This window comes from Diadema antillarum, unplaced genomic scaffold, assembly GCF_040938485.1.
Source record: "Diadema antillarum isolate AM-2024a unplaced genomic scaffold, OU_Dant_1.0 scf00000020, whole genome shotgun sequence".
Classification (NCBI taxonomy): Eukaryota; Metazoa; Echinodermata; class Echinoidea; order Diadematoida; family Diadematidae; genus Diadema; species Diadema antillarum.
Window position 1 is genome coordinate 1,510,211 of NW_027270909.1, and position 20,396 is coordinate 1,530,606.

The 20,396-nt window shown below is 39.0% G+C and overlaps 2 protein-coding genes across 2 annotated transcripts in view; one reads left to right on the top strand and one right to left on the bottom strand.

The window, feature by feature from the left end:
• Positions 1-2,930, top strand: part of LOC139729423 (uncharacterized) — a 78,969-nt gene extending 76,039 nt beyond the window's left edge. The window contains exons 36-37 of the mRNA XM_071640352.1: positions 869-1,159; positions 2,807-2,930. Of these exons, the coding sequence (XP_071496453.1) occupies positions 869-1,159; positions 2,807-2,899 (384 nt within the window). The 3' untranslated portion in view covers positions 2,900-2,930. The remainder of the gene's footprint in view (positions 1-868; positions 1,160-2,806) is intronic.
• Positions 2,931-12,000: 9,070 nt separating this feature from the next.
• Positions 12,001-20,396, bottom strand: part of LOC139729434 (amyloid-beta precursor-like protein) — a 40,765-nt gene continuing 32,369 nt past the window's right edge. Inside the window, exons 4-10 of the mRNA XM_071640363.1 lie at positions 19,187-19,392; positions 18,253-18,444; positions 16,882-17,110; positions 15,996-16,300; positions 14,480-14,711; positions 13,459-13,640; positions 12,001-12,771 (exon numbers count right to left, since the gene is read on the bottom strand). Coding sequence (XP_071496464.1) covers positions 12,520-12,771; positions 13,459-13,640; positions 14,480-14,711; positions 15,996-16,300; positions 16,882-17,110; positions 18,253-18,444; positions 19,187-19,392 — 1,598 coding nt within the window. The 3' untranslated portion in view covers positions 12,001-12,519. The remainder of the gene's footprint in view (positions 12,772-13,458; positions 13,641-14,479; positions 14,712-15,995; positions 16,301-16,881; positions 17,111-18,252; positions 18,445-19,186; positions 19,393-20,396) is intronic.

The window sequence follows — 20,396 nt, forward strand, 5'->3', positions numbered from 1 at the left end:
TAGATGTGGGACAATACTTTGTATTCTATGAAAACCAGAAATACTCTAACAAAATACAGTAGAAAATGTACTTTCGAGGGCTGGTACCGAATTGGGGCCAGTTTTTTACATTTTGATCCTTTGTTTGAAAATGATGGTCAGATCTTTCTATATACTTGACAGGTATTTTTGGCAGTGTGATAAGATATACAAATAGACACCATGCTCCTTCCCCCCGCCCATCAAAGCTGCCCCCTCCCCCAAGTTTGCTACATTCATAGGTAATACAAGCATGTGTGAAATGTAAAAGGTGCAGGAGTATTAGACTTTTACCATTTTTATGCCTCCGCCACAAAGTGTCACAGGAGGCATTATTCTCATTTAGGCCTATTGGACTCCTGTGAGAACAGAATTTTTTTTTTTTTGTAGTCTCTTGCTATTGACTCATATGATGATGTTATCTGGATATCATACAAATTTAACATTACTGATGTAGAATAAGTGTAAATAAGCAGTAATAGTTGGTAACATTCAAAAAAAATTAAAAACCAGTAAAGGTTTGTAATTGAAGGTAAGTGAATCTAAGGCTGTTGATCTAATATCAGTGATCTGAGGTCATTGATGTAATGTAAGTGAATCTAAGATCATTTATCGGAGGTCAATGATCTTGGAACTTTGTTATATGATGCACATCCTGATAGAAGTTTCGTGAGAAGGGAACATGTCCATTTGTGTTTCTTGATGCTGTCATAGTTTTAATTTGTTTGATGTTGCATGCTGTGAAAAGGCATTGATAGCCTTTGATATCCGTCTGTTAACCATAATTCTTTGCCGGCTGGCCGATGCTTTATGAGAGTTGCCATCCTACATCTACTTTGTCCCTCCACAGAGAACACTGAACACCGGACAACTCAGCTACAGCACAGGCCTCCTTGCCCGTCCCACTGTACCACAGACAAATAGTGAGCTACAGTCCAGGCGCCCCACCCAGTATCAGCCAGCCCCCAGCCCCGCCCAGCCGGCCTGGGGGCAGGTGAGTAAGACAGAGCCTGGAATCAACTGGAAGAAGGAGCTTAGAGATGGGGAGGATATGGAGGAGGATCCGTGTGTCATCTGTCATGATGAGATGGACGGAGATAACTTGCTGGAGCTCACCTGTGGCCATACCTTCCACAAAAAAGTAAGTCTCTTTCCTTTCGACACTACTAGACTCCAGGCCTCGAAATAGGATTTTGGAGGGGCAAGGCCATTTAGAAATGGGCACTTTTACCAAGAGGCCAGCCATTAAAGGGCACTTAGGTCAGTCAGAGGGGCACCAAGGCCACATTGGAAAGGGCATGTTGGGTGTTTATACGTGATGTGAATGCCCCATAGAGCTGTATGCAATCGACCGTGCTGCTACACTCCAGCAGCGCACGCACGCATAAGATCTCTCCGCAGCAGACGACGTTAGGCAGTGGGCCATACGCAATACGATGTAGGTTCTGTAATACTGTACGTTCTCAACACATACGCCACGCTCGCTTTGGAGCACTTCCGGCGCCATTTTGCTTGAGCATGTGGGCATGCAACGTAGAGCGAGAGAGATGGCAATGCTCGCAGCCGTCCGACAGGCCTGGCATTTTTTAGCATGGCTTGCGACCACTTGCTCCGGCCCGCCGCTGCCTAGCTAGTAACTCTATGGCCGCTGCGCTGCGGAGGCAGTCGGGACGGTAAGAGCCGGTCGGGCGTACATTTATGTACACGTCGTCTCGTATCTCGGAAAGATACTTTTGAGTTTGAATCAGATATATTGGGACGCGAGTGAACTGAAGGTATGATATTTGAGATCAGGAAAGTTGTTCAAGCTTATTAAAGTGTAGACTTTGAGAAAGGGCATATTATATGTCATAAATAATAACTTTCATTCTAAAAGGGCACCATGGCCACAAGAAAAAGGGCACATTTTTTTTGGCCGTAACTTTGATCAAGGAAAAAAAGGCATTGCGGCCAACGAGAGGGGCACCGACGGCCATGGCCGTCGGTGGCCGTCGGTTAATTCGAGGCCTGAGACTCCACGGCTCAGCTGTATCTATTTCTTTGTTGAGCATTGGGTCTTGGGAACCAGGAATTGTCATTGTATTTCTTTGTATTTCCTCTCTCTTCTTTTAACACTAAGAAAATGATTCATTCACGTCTAGTTATCAATCTTCTTTTCTTTTCTTTTTTTATTAACTAAAGCAAAAATTGGAGTTATGCTTTTGATTACTTCATTGCTGATATCATTACAACATCTCTTGCTGTAATGTAGGTAATATTTCTCTATCAGCTTCTCGGGGAATATTCTTCTTTATATTTAAGAATTGTGCATTTTATATATTTTGTATGTTTTACTTCCTGCAAGCAAGCATACGTTTCAAGTGGGGAACTGGTTCAAATTTTGTTTTCAGTGATTGATTTGTAAATTTGCTTTCACTGGTGTTTTATCATGTGAGAAGTTAATGAGAACATGTTAACAAAGTTAGCTGACATAGCTATCAAAGTTTTACATGTAGATAATGAACTCTGAAAAGTTTTGGGCAGGTGTGGCTTCTTTCAGACTATGGTAATCGTTTTTTTCAGGGCAGAAGTTCCCTTGTCAGCGACCAGTCATCAAAATTTTTATTCAAAGCAGTTTGCTTATTACCAACTCTAAGTACACTATGAATATCAAATGATGTCAGATATGACAGTGGGAAGATATTTGATAGTATTTCATAGGTTGCCAAAACTACTGGAAAGACATTTTTATCCAGGATTTGTAGGGACCATTTTTAAAATTGTTTTCTATGTTTATTTCTTGTTGCAGTGTATCATGCCCTGGCTTAAAAGGCAGAAGACGTGTCCGACTTGCCGTACGTACATCGTCCTGGAGAATGAATTCCCCACTCTAGGCCATTAAGGAGCTTTGGTATCATACAGATATGTCTCGGTTCAGTGACTGTTGTCGGGGTTGTCAGGACCTGAAGGCTGTTGCTAGGTGTGTCTGGATCTGAAGACTGTAGCTAGGTGTGTCTGGACCTGAAGGCCATTGCCGGGCGTGCCTGGATCTGACAGCTGTTGCTAGGTGTGTCTGGACCATGTGGCCATTCTAAGTGCCACATGACTATTAATTTGACTGTCAGTGAATATATGAACAGGACGACAGCTGATAGATTAAAAATTTTCAGTGTGCCACAATCTTCCATGGAGCTACAATGTAGTTTGGATGAAAAGCTTACATAAATGTTGAAGTTTAAGTGTAAATGTTGCAATCTCATGTTTTTGTGCATGTTTCTGTCATACTGGTGTCATCTATGCTATGTTCCTTCCATGACTCATGATATGTTTAGGTATAATGGGGGGGGGGGGGGGTAGTCATTGAGAGCTTTGATTAAAAAGAATTCCTTTACTTGTCGACTACATTGTCGGGAATATCTAGGGCTGTGGTCATTACAACAAAATGATGCCGTATTTAATGGGTTGATTACACTTGCAATTATTTTAAGTACCAGTTTTCATCAGGTTTTTAGCAGGGAAGTTCAAACTTACTGTTCTTTGTTAATTGATATAGTATCACTTCAACCCAGCAAATGAGAAACTGAATTCTTGTTCATTTCTTACTCCTGACATATGTGATGTAATGTGATCAAATTAATGATTCTTGCATCAAGTTTTTATCACATCTGATTGACAAATTTACCCTTCATCGGTGTAAATATGCACTGATTATTCAGTGCTCAGAGGAGTTGCCATGATCAAAAAATCTTGAGCCATACAAACTCTGGTGGGAGTTGGATCCACAACCTCCTAATTGTTACATAGGCGTCATACCCACTAGACTACCGAGCTTCTGCTCAATAGCCAGTGATGGCTAGTGATTATATAATTACTGGTATAGTGGATATGACGTCTGTCTAGCAATCAGAAGGTTATGGGTTCAAACCCCACCGTGGTATGTATGCCCATGATTTCTTATCATGCCTATTATTCAAACACTGAATAATCAGTCTTTATTTACATTGGTGAAGTGCAATTTGTTAATCAGGGGCAACATACCCAGTGTGACTATCCTTCATTGCCTGTTTTAGAAGTATAATGCAATCGGGAAGTATTATGAGTCATCAAAACTATCCACACACTGTACATTGCATAGATTTGTGAGCATGATTATTTATGAATCGGGCTGTGTAGGGCTATTTCAAGAATAGTTAAACTCACCATCAAGAACCACAGTGAAAGAATGAGAAAGAAATATTGTTCCAATAAAAGAAACAAGGTCTGTATTTTCTCACCATGGGGACGGTGTATGTTGCATTTAACAGGAGTCAATATTTTGTTATGCTGTTAATTTTGTGAATAGTAATCAGGGCACAAAATTTGGTGCATACAGATGTTTGTAGCTGTTTATTTTCTAATTCACTCACAAAACAGTGGGGTATATACAGCATTTATGTGAAGTCAAGAAGTATATGAGGTATGCAGGAAATTTTTGTAGCCTTTTTTGAATTCGCAAAAACCAAAGGGGTATGTTGCGGCTATTTATGAATGCTCTTTATTGTATTTGCTACCCATAAGATATCATTCCATTATAGATGTTTTATTTAACAGCTTGAATTTACATCTTCGAATTGCTCATTATCTTCATGCACCAATTAGAAAATGTACACCATTAAAGTCATCGTACATGTTCTCGGCAAGGGATGAAAAAGTGTATAGTTAGTTGATAGCAGAAAGGGCATTACTGCTGATGAGGCTGAACCGCATCAACACCTTTTTAGCTCTCTATTTGCAAATGTTGAAGTTCAAATCTCATTGCTAAAATATCCAGTTTTTAAGCTTCTAAAAGCACCACTTGAAAGATGTTGATTCCATGTGCCTTGTTTGCAATCAGTCATATATACCAAAAGCACTGTGTTGTTATATCTGAGCCAAAATTGTACAGATTACATGTTATATTGAGATGCATTGTTCCATGTTGATATGATAAACCAGAGTTGTTGTTGTTTGTTTGTTTGTTGTTTTTTTTTTTGCATCAGTATGCGATTTGAATCCTTTGTGTAAATGTGTTCACTATGTCTACTGCATTTTAAAGTCACCTGTGTGTGACTAGGACAACCTGTAGGGGATCAGTTTTTGGTTATCCTTGTACCATCCATTGCTGGTGTTTGGTTCTTATTAAGAAAATGATTACGTGTATAACTATTTCCAGCTGTTCGTCCGTATTGAGTCTCCTTGAAATTTACACCTTTGAGTCTGGACAAAAATGCATGTATTGGTGGGCATGGTTAGTTAATATGGAAAAGGGAAAAATATAGACATGAAAGCATACATTTTGGTTGCCGTGAAAGAAAAAACAATGATTTATGATTATGGAGGGAGCCCTCTGATGGTGAAATTTGTGTTATTTTTCCATTGTGACTGTCAGATGAGTAGGTGACATTAAAGTTAAAAGGTCTGGAAACAAAGTCAAGAGAATGAGGACTTTCAAATGAGCAGTTGCTTCAACAATTTTGATAGGCACACTGTGTATTGCATTATGTGGTATTTCAATCTATGAGTAAAATGTTTTACTTGTTTAATGCAGATGTGTTGACACATTTTATAGTTAAGCATCCATACAGATAGCAAAGTATATCCACAGAAACATATCATAGATATAATAGGGAGAAAACAGAAAAAGAATTGTGTCTGTGTATGTTTAATCTGTGTTTATCCATTTTTGGCAGAAGTATTTTCTTTGTATACAAGAATTTGTGAAGACGCAAGAGAATTGTGCACATATTTTTTCTTTTTTTATTTTCTGTCAGCTTTATACACAGCCATTACACCATCTTTTGAAAATGAAGGTAAAAAAGAGTGAAATTAATACAATGTTATGCACAGCTAGTAACTTTTACAGTTCTGGATGTATTTGCTAAAAGAGGTCTCTGAACACTTTTCCAAACAAGGACGTTTCTATCTTTAGGTTAACAATGACGGGTGGTTAGGATGTGGAAGGGATTCAATCAGCTTACTGGCATTAATACATGTGGGACTGAAGAAAGGGAGAAACAGAGTAATACACAGATGTCACATGACTGATCACAAGACTTTGGCTGAAGAAGAGACAATGTGATTGTTTTTTTCTTGGGGGGGGGGGGTTGCCATTTGGCTGATTAGTGTTACAATCAATTTGTTTTTTGTTTGTTTGTTTGTTTTTTCATTAAAGATTCCTTACTGTCTGCAATTCAAAGTACACTGTAAGGTTGCTTTATTCTTTTTGAAAAGAATTACATGCCAATGTGCCAGGTATTCATTTGTCAATATACCCATATCATCAAGCTGTTATGATTATTGGAAGTGTTAATGTATTAGTAGGGTTTGGAGTAATCAAGACTTTGCTTCCCACGTTAGAGAATGATATTATGATACCACAAGGAATACAATGTCATTACTGACCTTTCCGCGTACCATTTGGATTTCCCCATTCACCGTTTTGAAACAATGTTTCAATTTTTGACTCCCTGTAAAGATATTGATGAGATTCCCGATAGGTGATAGTGAGGGTGTCCTCTTGGAAGGTCAGTAAATAACCCTAGACTGCCAACATTCCCTCAAGAAAGACGAAATTCACTCACGGTGTTTGTTGTGTAAACCCCTCCCCAATGACTTGTAGCTGGAAATGACTGTATGACTGTAGGTGGTGTTATCTGAGCAGGTTGTGGCTTTCAGTATTAGGTAGCTGTGAGCATTAAAATGCCATCCACAGATTTTGACTTGTTTGATTAACACATGAATATGCAGAGAATGTTTGTCATTAGTACCAAGTAATTTATGTAAAGAAAAAAAGTAGGAATATGAAGCTGTTCCAAGATGATATTCGGGAATGTCTTTGTCATTCTTTGCTTCTTTTTGTTGACTTGCCCATGTTTTAAAAGCGAAAATAAAAGTCATATTTAGCGAAATGCATAATTTGTGTTCTTTGTCCTGCACTTGTCAGATGATATCAGGGCCCCATTTTATCAAGCGAGAGTTATCGTTGATTTGGGAAATCAATAATAACTCCACAGTCACTTAAAAAACATTACAGTACACACAGACAAAACAAAACAAAAAATATATACAACACAAAGCGCCTCCACAGGCACAGCTTGCATGCACAATGCAGCGCAGTGTGTACAAGTGTATAGTGTGTGTGTGTGTGAGGGTGTGTGTGTGTGTGTGTGTGTGTGTGTGTGTGTGTGTGTGTGTGGTGCTGACAAACCCCAGAAATCTGCCTAATGATAGAATGCATGGGAAATAACCAGAGGATATCAGCAGCTGCAATGTGACAGAAGATGAAAGGCGTGTATGCATTAAAGGGACTGTACAGTACTGGCTGAGGTGAGGGATTAATGTTTTCAACATTCCTAAGTGAGACAATGAGAAACCTCCTATGAAATATTAAAGAGCATGTAATTTTAAGAAGGATTCAACATTTATTTGATGAAATTTGGTTTTCAAATGGCTGAGATATCCAAAAAAGTGAGAATAATAAAAGGCGACAGGCCACAACACAGGCCACGATTTTCATCAAATAAACTTTTGATACCCCTTAGAATTGCATGCTCTTTGGCATCTCATATAGTGTTTTCTGAATATCTCGCAAAACGTTACAAGCTAAATCCTCACCTCAACCAGAACTGTACACACCCTTTAAGCCTTTATGAGAGTATTGACAAACGCTTATGAACTACGTAAACTGGTTACACATTCATGTGAATGTTTTCACACACATACGCTGATCTAACAGTGCTCGATTGCCTCCGAAAACTCTACAATTTGCAGACAATAGTCAAATAAAAACACAGATTTTCAGACACTCTTTACTGAAGACAAACACAATGAAAACTTTAATTTTTTCACTTTTCAAGGCAAGAATGCCTCAAGAAAGAAAGAAAACAAGATAATACAAAATATCTTTTGAATATGCAGCTCTGGACACCGATGCATATTAAATAGCTCAACTCAAAACAGAGGCTGGGGCAGAAAATACTCAAGCACAATTATTTCATAGCGGTTTACACATCTGAATACATCTAGCGATAAAAGAGCCTTACATTCTCTTTTCCAATCTCTTCCAAGACACTGTAGTCTTCCATTTCCTCTCCATTCTGGGGGTTATTTGTTGTATGAAACTATGTGCACCTGGTGTCAAAGTTCACAATGCCAATGATGGCAGGAAATCATCATATGGTTTGTGCAGGAGTGTCGGCATTGGCACATCTAGTACCAACTCCTGCTGGTCAGATAGAATTCCGTCATGGAAAATTTGTAATTGCACTAAGCTGCAATAATTACAATCACTACAGCAACAGCCAGAAAACAACCAATCAGTTGTACTGAAGTTGTTGCCACAGTAACAAGTAATCATTGCAACAGGGAATACTTGAATCAGCTCTAAAAAGTGAGCCCTGGTTTACTCCTTACACATTAAGATTGAAAGATGACATGAACTGTAAGATTGGTCTGTGTATCACATCATGTGTTTTTCTTATTATAAGCAACTGACATCAGGTAGAACTGTGCGATGTGCTACCAGTATTCTTCTTTAATTAAATGATTTTTTTATGGATCATGATTACATAATTCTTCACTTGATTATCAACCAAGGTGTCAAAAGATTCCACCACATAAACCAATTTAAATATCTGCCCCCGCACCACCCATAGAACTAAATCAATCCATTTCCAGTGGTTCTCATCTCGCTCCATCCCCTGTAGTACTTCCCTCCATGTATCATACAGGACATTGGTTTGATTCCATTCTGTACACTCCTCCATAGACTGCTGTCGTCACAAACACAAAATTAAATACAGGCTTGATTTCCACATACACAAACATACACACACATAATTATGCTACAATAGAACTCATCCTCTTTTTGGCAACAAGAGTCTGTAAGGGCATACTTTGCTAGAAAGAAATAACATTTTAGCATTTTATGTACAACAAATTAAAATAATTACACATCAGAACAAAGCTACATAAAATCAAAAGAAAAGAAAAAAAGAATTGAGACTGTCCCAACATGGAACAGTGAATGTCCACGGACAAACTATAATGCTGTCTGGAATTATTAGCACATTGAAAACAAAGTCCAGGTTGAAATAAAATGAACTCCAAGGGCAATATATTCAAGCGTTTTTGTGTGAATTCATTTTGCAGTGATACATAGCATGCCAACAATTTTCACAGTAACAGCTTGGTTGGTAACTGAGCACTGAAATCACAGGAGAAAACGTCATACCAAACATACTGCCTGAATTTGCTTGTAATAGCAAGATTTAGCGCTGCATGATTATCTCTTTATGATGACACTGATATATATACCAGACTGACGGTCTTACTGACACACACAGAATGGTGAACTACTCAAAGAATTGCTGTGAATTTCACCTTACAGGCAACATACAAAATCTCTTACTGGATACATCTTTTTTTTTCTTCTTCTTCTTCCTTTGAAATACAGTACGCCTCATTGCTCCATCTGTACATAATATTACATGACAAGAAACAGCAACATTCAGAATAAAACAGGGTGCTAAAGTACACCCTCTTGTGGTCAAAACATTACAGGTTTAACTCTGGTTCACAGAGCTACAATAACTTAGCCTTTGTACATCAACTAAATGATAAAAAGTACTGTGTCAAATATATAGAAACTCCGCAAACTACTAACAGTCGGGTCATCACACATTCCAAGCAGACTACGTACGTGGGTTTACACACGAGGAGATTCTACGATAAAACTTGTTTCCAATTTTCCAATAAAATGTTATGCAAATCATTCAGATATTATATCTATCACGAAAATCTTGTAGAGTGTGGAAAACATGATGCTCCGCTAAAGTCAATTATGAAACGCTGGGATAAGCAAATCATGAGGGCCTGTCATTGAGCTTTAGATATTTCTATCACTTTTCAGTTTTTAACTGGGAATACCAGTAAATCTAAAAGCAATTCTACAAAGTTATTGAGCATATTAAAAAAAACACAACAAATTGGTCCTCTGACATTTATAACAACGGGTCTCTGTTTTCAAAGGATATTACGAAGAATATGTGATGTCAGTAAATTTGGTATATATGAATATTCATGAGCACACATACACTGAATGGTATTCATACAATACTAACTGGAATAGCCTACGTTACAGGGCACAGAAGAAAACAATTATTGCATTAACTTAGACTGTACTCAAGAAGAGGCTGATGTCAGGGCAAAGTTACACAAGCTTGACTGTCTATTTGACCTTTATCGTCATAAATATTACAAGTATCGTTGACTCTGACCGACAAATAGCCTCGAAATCACGCCTAAGTGGCAAACTAGTCACATATCAGAGCAAATAAATCTTTCTATCTGATCCCGATCCTAAGGCCATGTCAAATACTGCTCACCAGCTAAATCTGAGACAAGGAAAAAAAGAATTTGAGTTTCCATGTCTCCAGAAAATCTACCTCATCTGTCCAAATAACCTAGCTTCACTCTATTCTTCTCATTTACACACAATATTTCTGCGTGTCATCATATTACCTAAGTCACATGTGTTCTATCATATCTACATGTATATTGAACAAGTTTTAATTTTGTGTAAATATTTCTCTCATTTCCCATGTTCTGAGAATAGTCATAAACCCAGTAGGATATGGTAATTTTGACAATCAAACACTGACCTTCTAGCAAGCCGCTACCTAGTTAAGCATTTCAAATATTTGCTGTGTAATAAGCTCAGTTTTTAAGTCATTAAATATGTAAGAAACTGCACAAAGGTTTTACCTGCACAACAATTTACAGTCAAAAAATGGAAAATCACTCTTACAGTAGTATGAATTACATACTATATATTTCTATGACCACACTACTCTACAGCTATTGTAATTTCAGCGCACAAAAAAAAAAAATAGCTTTGTCTTGCTTGTCACACATGAAAGGTATGCCCAACTTTGTACAACACACACAACTATATGTCACAAAGCACTATTTCACTATCATGTGAAAAAAGGAAAAGAAAATGTTTACAATAAGTTATATCTTCTTGTAGGAATATTTATAGACAAGAAATCACACCATCTCTGCAGTTTGCTTGGAGTAAAACGTCTGCTCTACAGCTGGGTCGCAGTGTCTACAATCATATTGCAATGCTTACGACATCACTCCAAGGAAAATCTACTGCTCCGCTGCATTAGTATCACATGTCATTAGCAAGAATGACTTAATGTCATCACTACTTTGATTATTTTGAGGATTTATCAGAGCAATGAAATCAAAGACAAAACGTGTCAAGGTTCACGAATGATATCTGATGTATTATCTATTTCAATATGAATGAAAGTAATACCGGCATGAAAGAATGCAAAATTTTTCCTTGACCAAGACTACCATTGATGATCTCTGTCTACAAGATTTCTCTTTATCTCAAGAGTGACACATGAAGCGGTGCAGTACTTACTAACACGGGTCTGTCACGAGTGCAGAGTAGCGTATAAATACATAAACTGTGTTTACAAATGTGATACCTAGGGTTAAATGTAGGTAGATCCATGCAACACACCACCGTATAATAAATGTAAGAGTCTTAGTTACTTCATACATAAGCCAATGGCATTAAGTGTGGTATACATACACATTTATACATCATTTACTGCTTGTCATTTATTAAGTATTGCGTCAAAAAAGCTCAAAAAGCATATTTTCCGACAAGAAGTCCCTAAAACTCCAACAAACTCATTTCTGCTTTGTCTCTCTTGCTTGTTTTTGTGCACTCAGATTCTATCTCATGTGCTATCAATTAAACAACAAAAACGAACTCTTTTTTTTTTAGGCGATGATCTACTTTACCTCAATGTGAAATCAAAAGACCATGAAAGATTCCAGTTGGAGCTACCAGCTGAAATGTTTGGTCACAAAGGCAATGAAAGCATGTGTAGGTTTAATAGATAGAGCCAAGCAGAAACTTGTGAGTGGAGCCAGATGCAGATTACAGCTTCTTCTCTAGAATTTCTTGTCATCGTCAGACTTTCTTTTCATCGTCAAATCCTTAGTGTGTAAAATACAGCAGGTGGTATTTACCTGGTACAAACAGTCTCTCTATGTACCCTCCTTACTGTAGCTGGACTGGTTTTGAGTGTTACACACTTAATACATAGAGCTGTACAGATAAAGTGTTTTACAAGACCGTGGAATCTACTGTTTATTATATGTAAATAGGCAAAGTCATCTGTGGAATCAAAATCAGCTGGTATCTACTCCACAGCTCAGGTCTCTTGGACTTACTGACAATTGGCGTCTTAAACAAGTGACTACTACAGATCTGTGAGGTGTGTGTTTAACATTGACTGCTGGTGTTCTCCAGTGATCTACCAAAGAGGCCTACATGGAAACGTGTTTCCATGACAACCACAGCGAAGCTCCTTGCTACAGGGGCCAAGCCCCTCGCAGGAAGGCGTGTTTGTCCTAGCGGATGAAACAAAGGAGGAAAGTTTGTGGTGAGGCTGAAATCTGCTCTGCCTGGAATGACTACTGCATGTCGAAATATTTATATGTTGGGTTTTCATAGCCGTTCTGCTGCATGGATACGATGTGCCTTTGCTCGACCGTTAGGTTAGGGTCAATTTCTGTGAAGCCATTGTTGACCGGTGTCCTTCGCGTCTTTCGCCGGACTATGAGGACAGCGATGACCAGTACTGTAGCCACAGCAAGGACGCCGCAGGCCAGACCGAAGGCTACCATGGGTTCAGAGCGGATCGGAAGCCTCTTCTTAGTCACCGACTGAAAGAAAGATTCAGGATTTCAGTATCAGGAATATTGTTATAGCAACATTTACAATTAAACTTAACCAGGATCAACTTTGAAAAATGTACATTTAAATCAATTTGAATCATCATCATGCTTTAGAGAAAGAGTTAAACTGCTTCTACTTTGAACACAACTCATTATCTACTATCTCCTACATCTTACTACACAAAAACCGACAACTGTCCAGTGTTCAAGTTACTAACGCTATAAGAGCTAACGGGTACATGTAAGGAAATTGCAGCTATCATTACCTAACTCTCTGGTATGGGGAAAAAACACGAAATTTTAAACCTGGAGTTGACATCGTAAGACTTAACACCTGAGATCACATCAGAGTATGTTTGTATTCCCCTAAATCTACCATATAATATGAGTAAGGCTCATCTCTCCTTGAATAGTTAAATCATTATCACATCTTCAAATATGTTGCATATCAACTATATAAAGAGCATTTCAGAATGAGAATAAATATTTATTTTCCTCACCAGATATAACCCCAGTTACCAAAATTAGAGACCTCCTCTCGTGGTATTTCCAAGAATGGGAAGTATTACAAAATTAGAAGACTCTAGTTTTGTCATTATAACATATCACATTCATAAAGACGTTGTCTACTTCTCTTTCCTAAAACTTGACCACTAACAACCTTCTTGCACTCACCGTGTCCACCATGTTTTCTTGATCTCTGTTCACCAGTCTCTGTTTCTCCATCCTGACGGCTGCAGCTGATTTCTGCACCTTGGCGGCAGGTTTCTGGGCTATGATCAGAGTCTTGGGCTTCTCTACCTCAGTCTCAATGGGTCCGTCTAACTCCTCCTCCAAGTAACTTTCAATTGGTTTCACTATGAGAGAAAGAGGAAGTGGTTTTAGTAGGATAAGTGTAAGCACCCATTAGTATGTAGTCTCTATCAAAACACATTCTTACACTGGTGACACTTTACCTAAATATCTACAATGAAGCATGTTGCAAGAACATACAGAGACAAATCTTGTGTTAGAGTTACAATCATGACATCTCTTTTTAGCACTTATGATCACATGATCAACAGGATAGGATTCGGCCCAGAGTTTACATTTCATGTCTGACATCGTGTCAAGTTTTCACGTTGAGAAATCAATCAGCGGACAAATTTCTCTGAACTTTTACTGGTATCTGTGATAAACTCGTCCACTCTTCATTTCTTCAATATTCATAATCAGCATATTTCACACCTGACTGAATGCCAACAGCACTAAAATGAATCATTCTATCAACAAGTCACAGTCCCATAAAGCAGAAACTTTTCCATACATAGCGATATGTATGTACAGTGTTATACAGTAAAACACAATATTTTCATGGCATGAAATTTTCCCGAGTTGCCTACAACATTCAATGCATATAATGATAAATAATAATTTTGTGTGCATTTCGCGTGCATTTTAATTTCACGAATTTTGGCTCCAGCGAAATTTGCGAAATTAAAATGCATGGGAACATTCCTTGTTTTACAGTACGCAAAATTTAGCAAATTATCTTTTTTTTTAATTAATGCTGCATGAACAATTCAGTTCCTCAAATCATCCGAGTTAAAGCTGCAGAATACAGCTTTAAGTTTGCAGCAAAGACATTTATAAAATCATTGACAAGCACAGAATGGAGTGGAGAGGAAATGGCAGCAGTGACGGACACCAGACTTACCGGCGATGATGGGTACGATGGCTGGGACCTGGATCTCAGTCTCCTTGCCTATATCCAGTTCTAGCTCCCTGCTGGGTGTTGGAGTCTCTGGCTCAGTCTGGACCATGGTTGAGATCCTGGTCTTGGTTGGACTGCTAGGTTTGGCTGGTCGTGTGGTACTGGCACTGGTCTTGGTAGAAGTGGCAGTCTTAGCCAGGGCTGGGGCCTGGGTGTCTTCCTCCGTCAGACTCTCCTGGAGAGAGGGAGAGGTGAGATGGAAGCAGGGGTGGTAATACGACTTCATTCTCCTTTCTCACTCCAGCCCTCTTTTCTTTCCTCCTTTCCTTTCATACTTAGTGGAAAGGAACAAACTTTGGTACAATCTTCTTTCTATGGAATACCTTCTTAAAACCCAGTGATATTGGGAGACTACAATAATGGAAAGGTTGGCCAAATTGCATTAATATTTATTTAGTCATTCATTCATTCATGCACTAATTCATTCATTCATTCATTCATTCATTCATTCATTCACTCACTCACTCACTCTTACTGGGATTCCCAAATACAGTATGTCAAAAAAAACAAAACAAACAAATTACAATAGGATGTGTGCATTCATAGATAACAATATGATTAAACTGTCTAAAAGCTACTTCAGGGTCATAAAATATGACATCTTAGCTATATTTTACAGAAAACCCCATTCAATTTGGTTAAGTGGTCACAGAGAAATGTGGATTGTTGTAAATTATGTTATGGGTCTGATCCTTCCAAGTGTACTGTAGCACTTGGATGCTCTTGGATCTGCATAATGTGTGAACACAATGGACAGAACTTGGAGGGAAGGGATTCCTGACATGCTCTACAAAACTTCTCATTTCATGACGACTGAAGCAAATCGGATGGGGTTTTCTGTAAGATATGGGTAGTAAGTTAGAGTTTCATACCCTGAAAATTTCTTCGGGTTGATTAACTATTTCTAAAGTAATCATTGCTGAGAGTCCCATTGTATTTTTTGGGGGGACATACGGTATATCAAAGTCAGGCCAACACTTGTAACATATAGCCACCACACACCACCTGGGCCCCATTTCATAAAGAGTTTATTTGATGACTACTCTTTGCTGGAATGACTATTGTCATGGTAATGACAAGAATACAGCTTCCTGATTGGCTGTTTGCAGTGGAAAGTGGTAATTCCAGCAAGAGTTGTCATCCTAACATCTCTTATGAAATGGGGCCCTGTCTTTGACACGACTCGATTTCACTCCCATACACCATCATAACATCCTCTTGGCTATACAGGTTTCACCTATTCATTATTCCACTCTCATTTTCTGCCATCAACAAGACACCATGTATGCTGACACACAGCAATCACTTGATCTCAACAGCTTCTTTTTAACAACAAATTCTCCTTAAAAGAAAACTTCAACATTAATCAATCCCAGTCCATTCATTAGGGGTTAACAAAATCAACTTGAGATCTCTCATATACCAAGATAACGAGATCACTAGAGAAGATTAAACCCACCTCTTCCACATCCTCCTCTGATGGTTCTTCCTGGTCAGTCTCCTCCTCCTGCTTCTCCTCCTCCTCCTCCTCCACCTCTTTCTTCTCGGCAACCTCCACTTTCCCCATCAGCTCTTCCAAAACTGACCCTGTCTTCACCATCTCTTCCTCGTCCTCAGATTGGGATTCCACTGTCTCCTCCACAGATTGGAATTCATCGATTCTCTCCCGAGCGGGTTCCGTCGGCTCGGCAATCTGCTCCTCCTCTGCTGCTCGGATGAGGGCGACATCATCGTCAGAGTCTGCTGTGCTCTCCAAGAGGGCATCTGACCACAAATTAAGAAAAAAAATTACACATGTGTAATCCCATGTTAAGTTTAACTCTTGCATTTTATGAAGCCTTTTTTTAAACCTCTCTAAAGGATTATTTGTGATCTTTATCGGTTTCCATTGAGGTGTGATTAATTTGAGGAGAGGTTTTTGGTTCACAGTGTTGATAGTCCTCATAAGGACTGGAGAGATAAGGAATGAGGAAATTGAAAAGTTAGGGGAGGGAGAGTAGAGTATCTTTTGGTTTGAAATTGGTGAAATCATGAGAATGACAGATCACCATGTGAAATCTAAAAGATTTATTCAACAGTCATTTTCTCTTACTCCTTTCTTCCATGAGTACAATGTGTATTTGATTTTTATCTTGAATGTTGTTTGAGAAACACAAACTCTAACTCTTCATGTTTCTTTAAGTGACTTGATGTAAACTGTCTAGAGGGAAAAAGCTGGTGGATTCATAAACAGACCATATTGCATTTGAAAGTTAAGAAAGTAATGAATGTAACTCATGAGGAAAGTATTGGCATTGATAGCTACAGACTAATAGAGTAACTGCAACCCCTTGGGTCCAACTTACCAATCTTGGGCTTGAGCTCTGCATACAGATTTGGCAGGGCCTGAATCTTGTCTAGTGCGTGAGCTACATCCAAGTTGAGGGCGCTAAGCATCTGAAGCATGGCAGACTTGTGTTGGTCTGCTTTCAGGGGGTCTGTACGGCGCAGGTGGCGGTAGTGACGGATGTAGTGTTGGCGAGCTTTCTGGACAGCGTGGAGATATCGCTTCAAGCCGTGCAGGATCTTCCTTGCCTACCAAACAAAAATGGCTCAACATTTCACTTTTTCCGTAACAGAATACTTAAATCATGCTAGTTCCCTTTCATAAAGCTGGATGCAGCATAACCTCAGAAAGTGGCAGTTTAATGCTAAAATCTAAGCAAGACCTTGAATCATAATAATAGCATCAAGGGACTCGGCAACTGGCATCATACTATTATGTACATGTGTCAAGAATTGATAATCATGATACATTGCACATTAACACTAAAACCAACTGCTCCTAAACATATCCCTGTTATGACAATTAGATATTCAAAATAAACTGAAGTAACAGTAAACTATTAATTCATGAATACAGACTTGAGAATGACATTAATCTTTTCTTGCACAACTCTTTTCTTTATCATTCAGATGAAATAGTTACAAAAAATTATATCACAAACGAGAATCTAAACAATTATTTACACTAAAATCTGAAACATATCTGTAACTGATGTATACTCATTTGAAGGAAAAGTTAAAGCCATCATATGACAGGCTATTAAATTCCTGTACTCCACCTGTCTATATCACTGATTTACAGCACAATACAACAACCATGACTCAAGGTAAGGGAGACATTATTTAACCCTTTCTGTACCAGGGTCTCTGGACAGTGTGTACAATGCTATGGGATTTTCTGTGCCAATCAGTACTCACAGCATACAAATGGTTCATGTCACCAAAAGTCTAGTCTTCTTCAGAGACTCCTACCACAATTTACATTAGTAAGGCGGTCTCTATTTGCTGTTCTAATGCACAGTAAGGAAACATGTACTAACACAGGCAGCCAGTTGAGAATAGCCAGAAAGGCCCCAGGGCAATGTGCAAAATTTCAAATAACATCCGCTGAGAAGAGTCAATATAAAAAACACGTCCAGGGTTTGCAGAGTTAATAAACATACTTTGGAATTACACATCTTTGAAGATTGTACACATCGTAGACCCGCTGTGCTTTGATCACAACCAAGGAAACAAAGATAGCACAAGGGTCAAGCAAACAGCACACTTGAGAGTTTTAGGTAAACATATCAAAATTTGTAAGCTTCTCCGTTCATCAAGGCTGGCAGGGAAACCTCTGCCACGTACAGAGAGGAAAAAGAAAATGGTGGAGTGCGATGATGAACACCTACCTTGGGTTTGCCCACCTCCACGGCTACCTTGAAGGACTGGTAGGAGGAGTTGATCTTAGCCTTAAGGCCGCCCTCAATGTGAGCTTGATGAGCCTCCCTCAGCTCTTCATTCTCCTCGGCGTTCTCTGCCTCCATGTCGCCGATCGTCTGCTCGAAGCGCAGCGTCATTTCCTTCCGCATCTTTTCCGCCTTCTGCAAGGTTTTGTCAACAAAACAAAATGATGATACAATCAACCACTGGGCAATTCTTGTAAACATATCAGAAGATCAGTACCACTTGCCTCAGTTAAATATGTTCTCCAATATAGGTATAGACTTTATCAACTTACCTGGTCAACCACCTTCTTTCAATAATGGCATGGAGCATTTTCACATAAACTGAAACATTGTGACGATAAACATGTTTTCCTACTTTATGTTTGCCTGGAAGTGACAGGACAAATGCAGTGAAGATACGGGACGTAAACACATCTGGAGTTATTGCTCTATGAAATAATTGATATGACAAGAACGTTTCCTCTCTAACGGATGGATGATGCATCCTTGTCTTTGAAATTAATTGTTTCACCCCCTCCCAGACTGAGAAGTATCGTAAAGCTGAGCAACATGTGGGTATACCATGGCATAGTGGATAAGACTCTTGATATTCAAACAGAGTCCCATGTTTGAATCTTGTCAAGTGCCTACATCATTGGACAAGATGTTTTTACCCACCATGTCCCTCCCAACCCAGGTGTAGAAATGGGTACCTGTCAATGGTAGCTAGGTAATAATAATAGCAGGGCCCTCTGTTAGAGCAGTGGCAACACTGAAGAGGCTACCAGAGATAAAGAAGAGCATTTCATCATACTATATCATTACATAACTACAAAACACTGGTCTTCTGCTACCATCCAACTCCCCAGCCACACCCAACCACACCCCGGTATCTTACATCGGAGTCCTTGGCCTTCAGCTGGAGGTAGTGTTCCTGAGCCTCCTGCCACTGCTGCATGACACGCCCCTTCTCAGCCTTCTGCTTGGAGGAGAGGCGCCCCTTGGCTGCTCCATACTCTCTCTTCTCCTGGCTGCCATCCAGTCCGACCTCTGAGAAGTAGGGGTCATCTAGGATGTTGCTGATGATGTCACGTGGATGAGAGACTGCATAACAACAGAGAGACAGTGCATAGCAACAGAGAGACGGACTAGATGAGACTTCATCCCCCAGCTTAGCTCGTTTTCCCAGCCACAAAGAAAACTATTTAAAACCTAAACGTGGGCTCTGCAATACTCTACACAAAATCCTGGTTTCTGTTCAATTGGATTACCTTTAAAAAGCATAAAATAAATTCTGATCTAACTTATTTATCCAACTACTAAGCCTGATGTTATCTGTTTTGCTACTACCACATCTTACTTAGTCATATTGATGAAAGTGAGTTCTTTTAATTGCAACTGATTGAGAAATTGCCCTAACATCGACGTAAATAACACTTTTGTCATGGTTACTGCAAAAACACTGGGCAATTTGTCAATCACTTGCACATGTAACTTGTTCTTTCGCTGCTCAGCAATCTCTCGTGAGTCTTTATAGATAATGTCAGTTACGAGTTAACTCTCTGCGTATCAAATTCACATGTCCTACTCAGTCAATGGCTTGCCAACTTTGCATACTTTGCTCAAAAACTCATTTTAAATACTGTAAAACAAGAAATTTTCATGCTCACAGAAATTTTTGCAAATTTCACTAGGAGCCAATAATCTTGTTATATACCAGGTATTGCACACAAAAGATTTTGTCTACACAATGCATATTGAGTTCCAGTGGCAATTTGCAAAAGTTTCATGCCATAAAAAAGGCATTCGGCTTCAATTGGTGAAAGTTTCTTGTTTTTGCAGTATTAGCTTTTTACATGAAAAGTAGCTACAGCTTTGTCAAAAAGTTTACATCACAGCAAATCTCGGAATTTTTTTTACACTGTTGCTGTACTGCATTTCTAGCGCAATATTTCTATGAGCAGCTACATGGCTTCAACAATAAGAATATCTTACAAAAGTGACCATGCGTTGTGGTCTCAGAACAATATGGTGCACAAGGTTTACACCTTGGCACACGGAGAGTTAACACGGCACCTTGGTGTGATTGAAAGGCACCATAGTTCTAC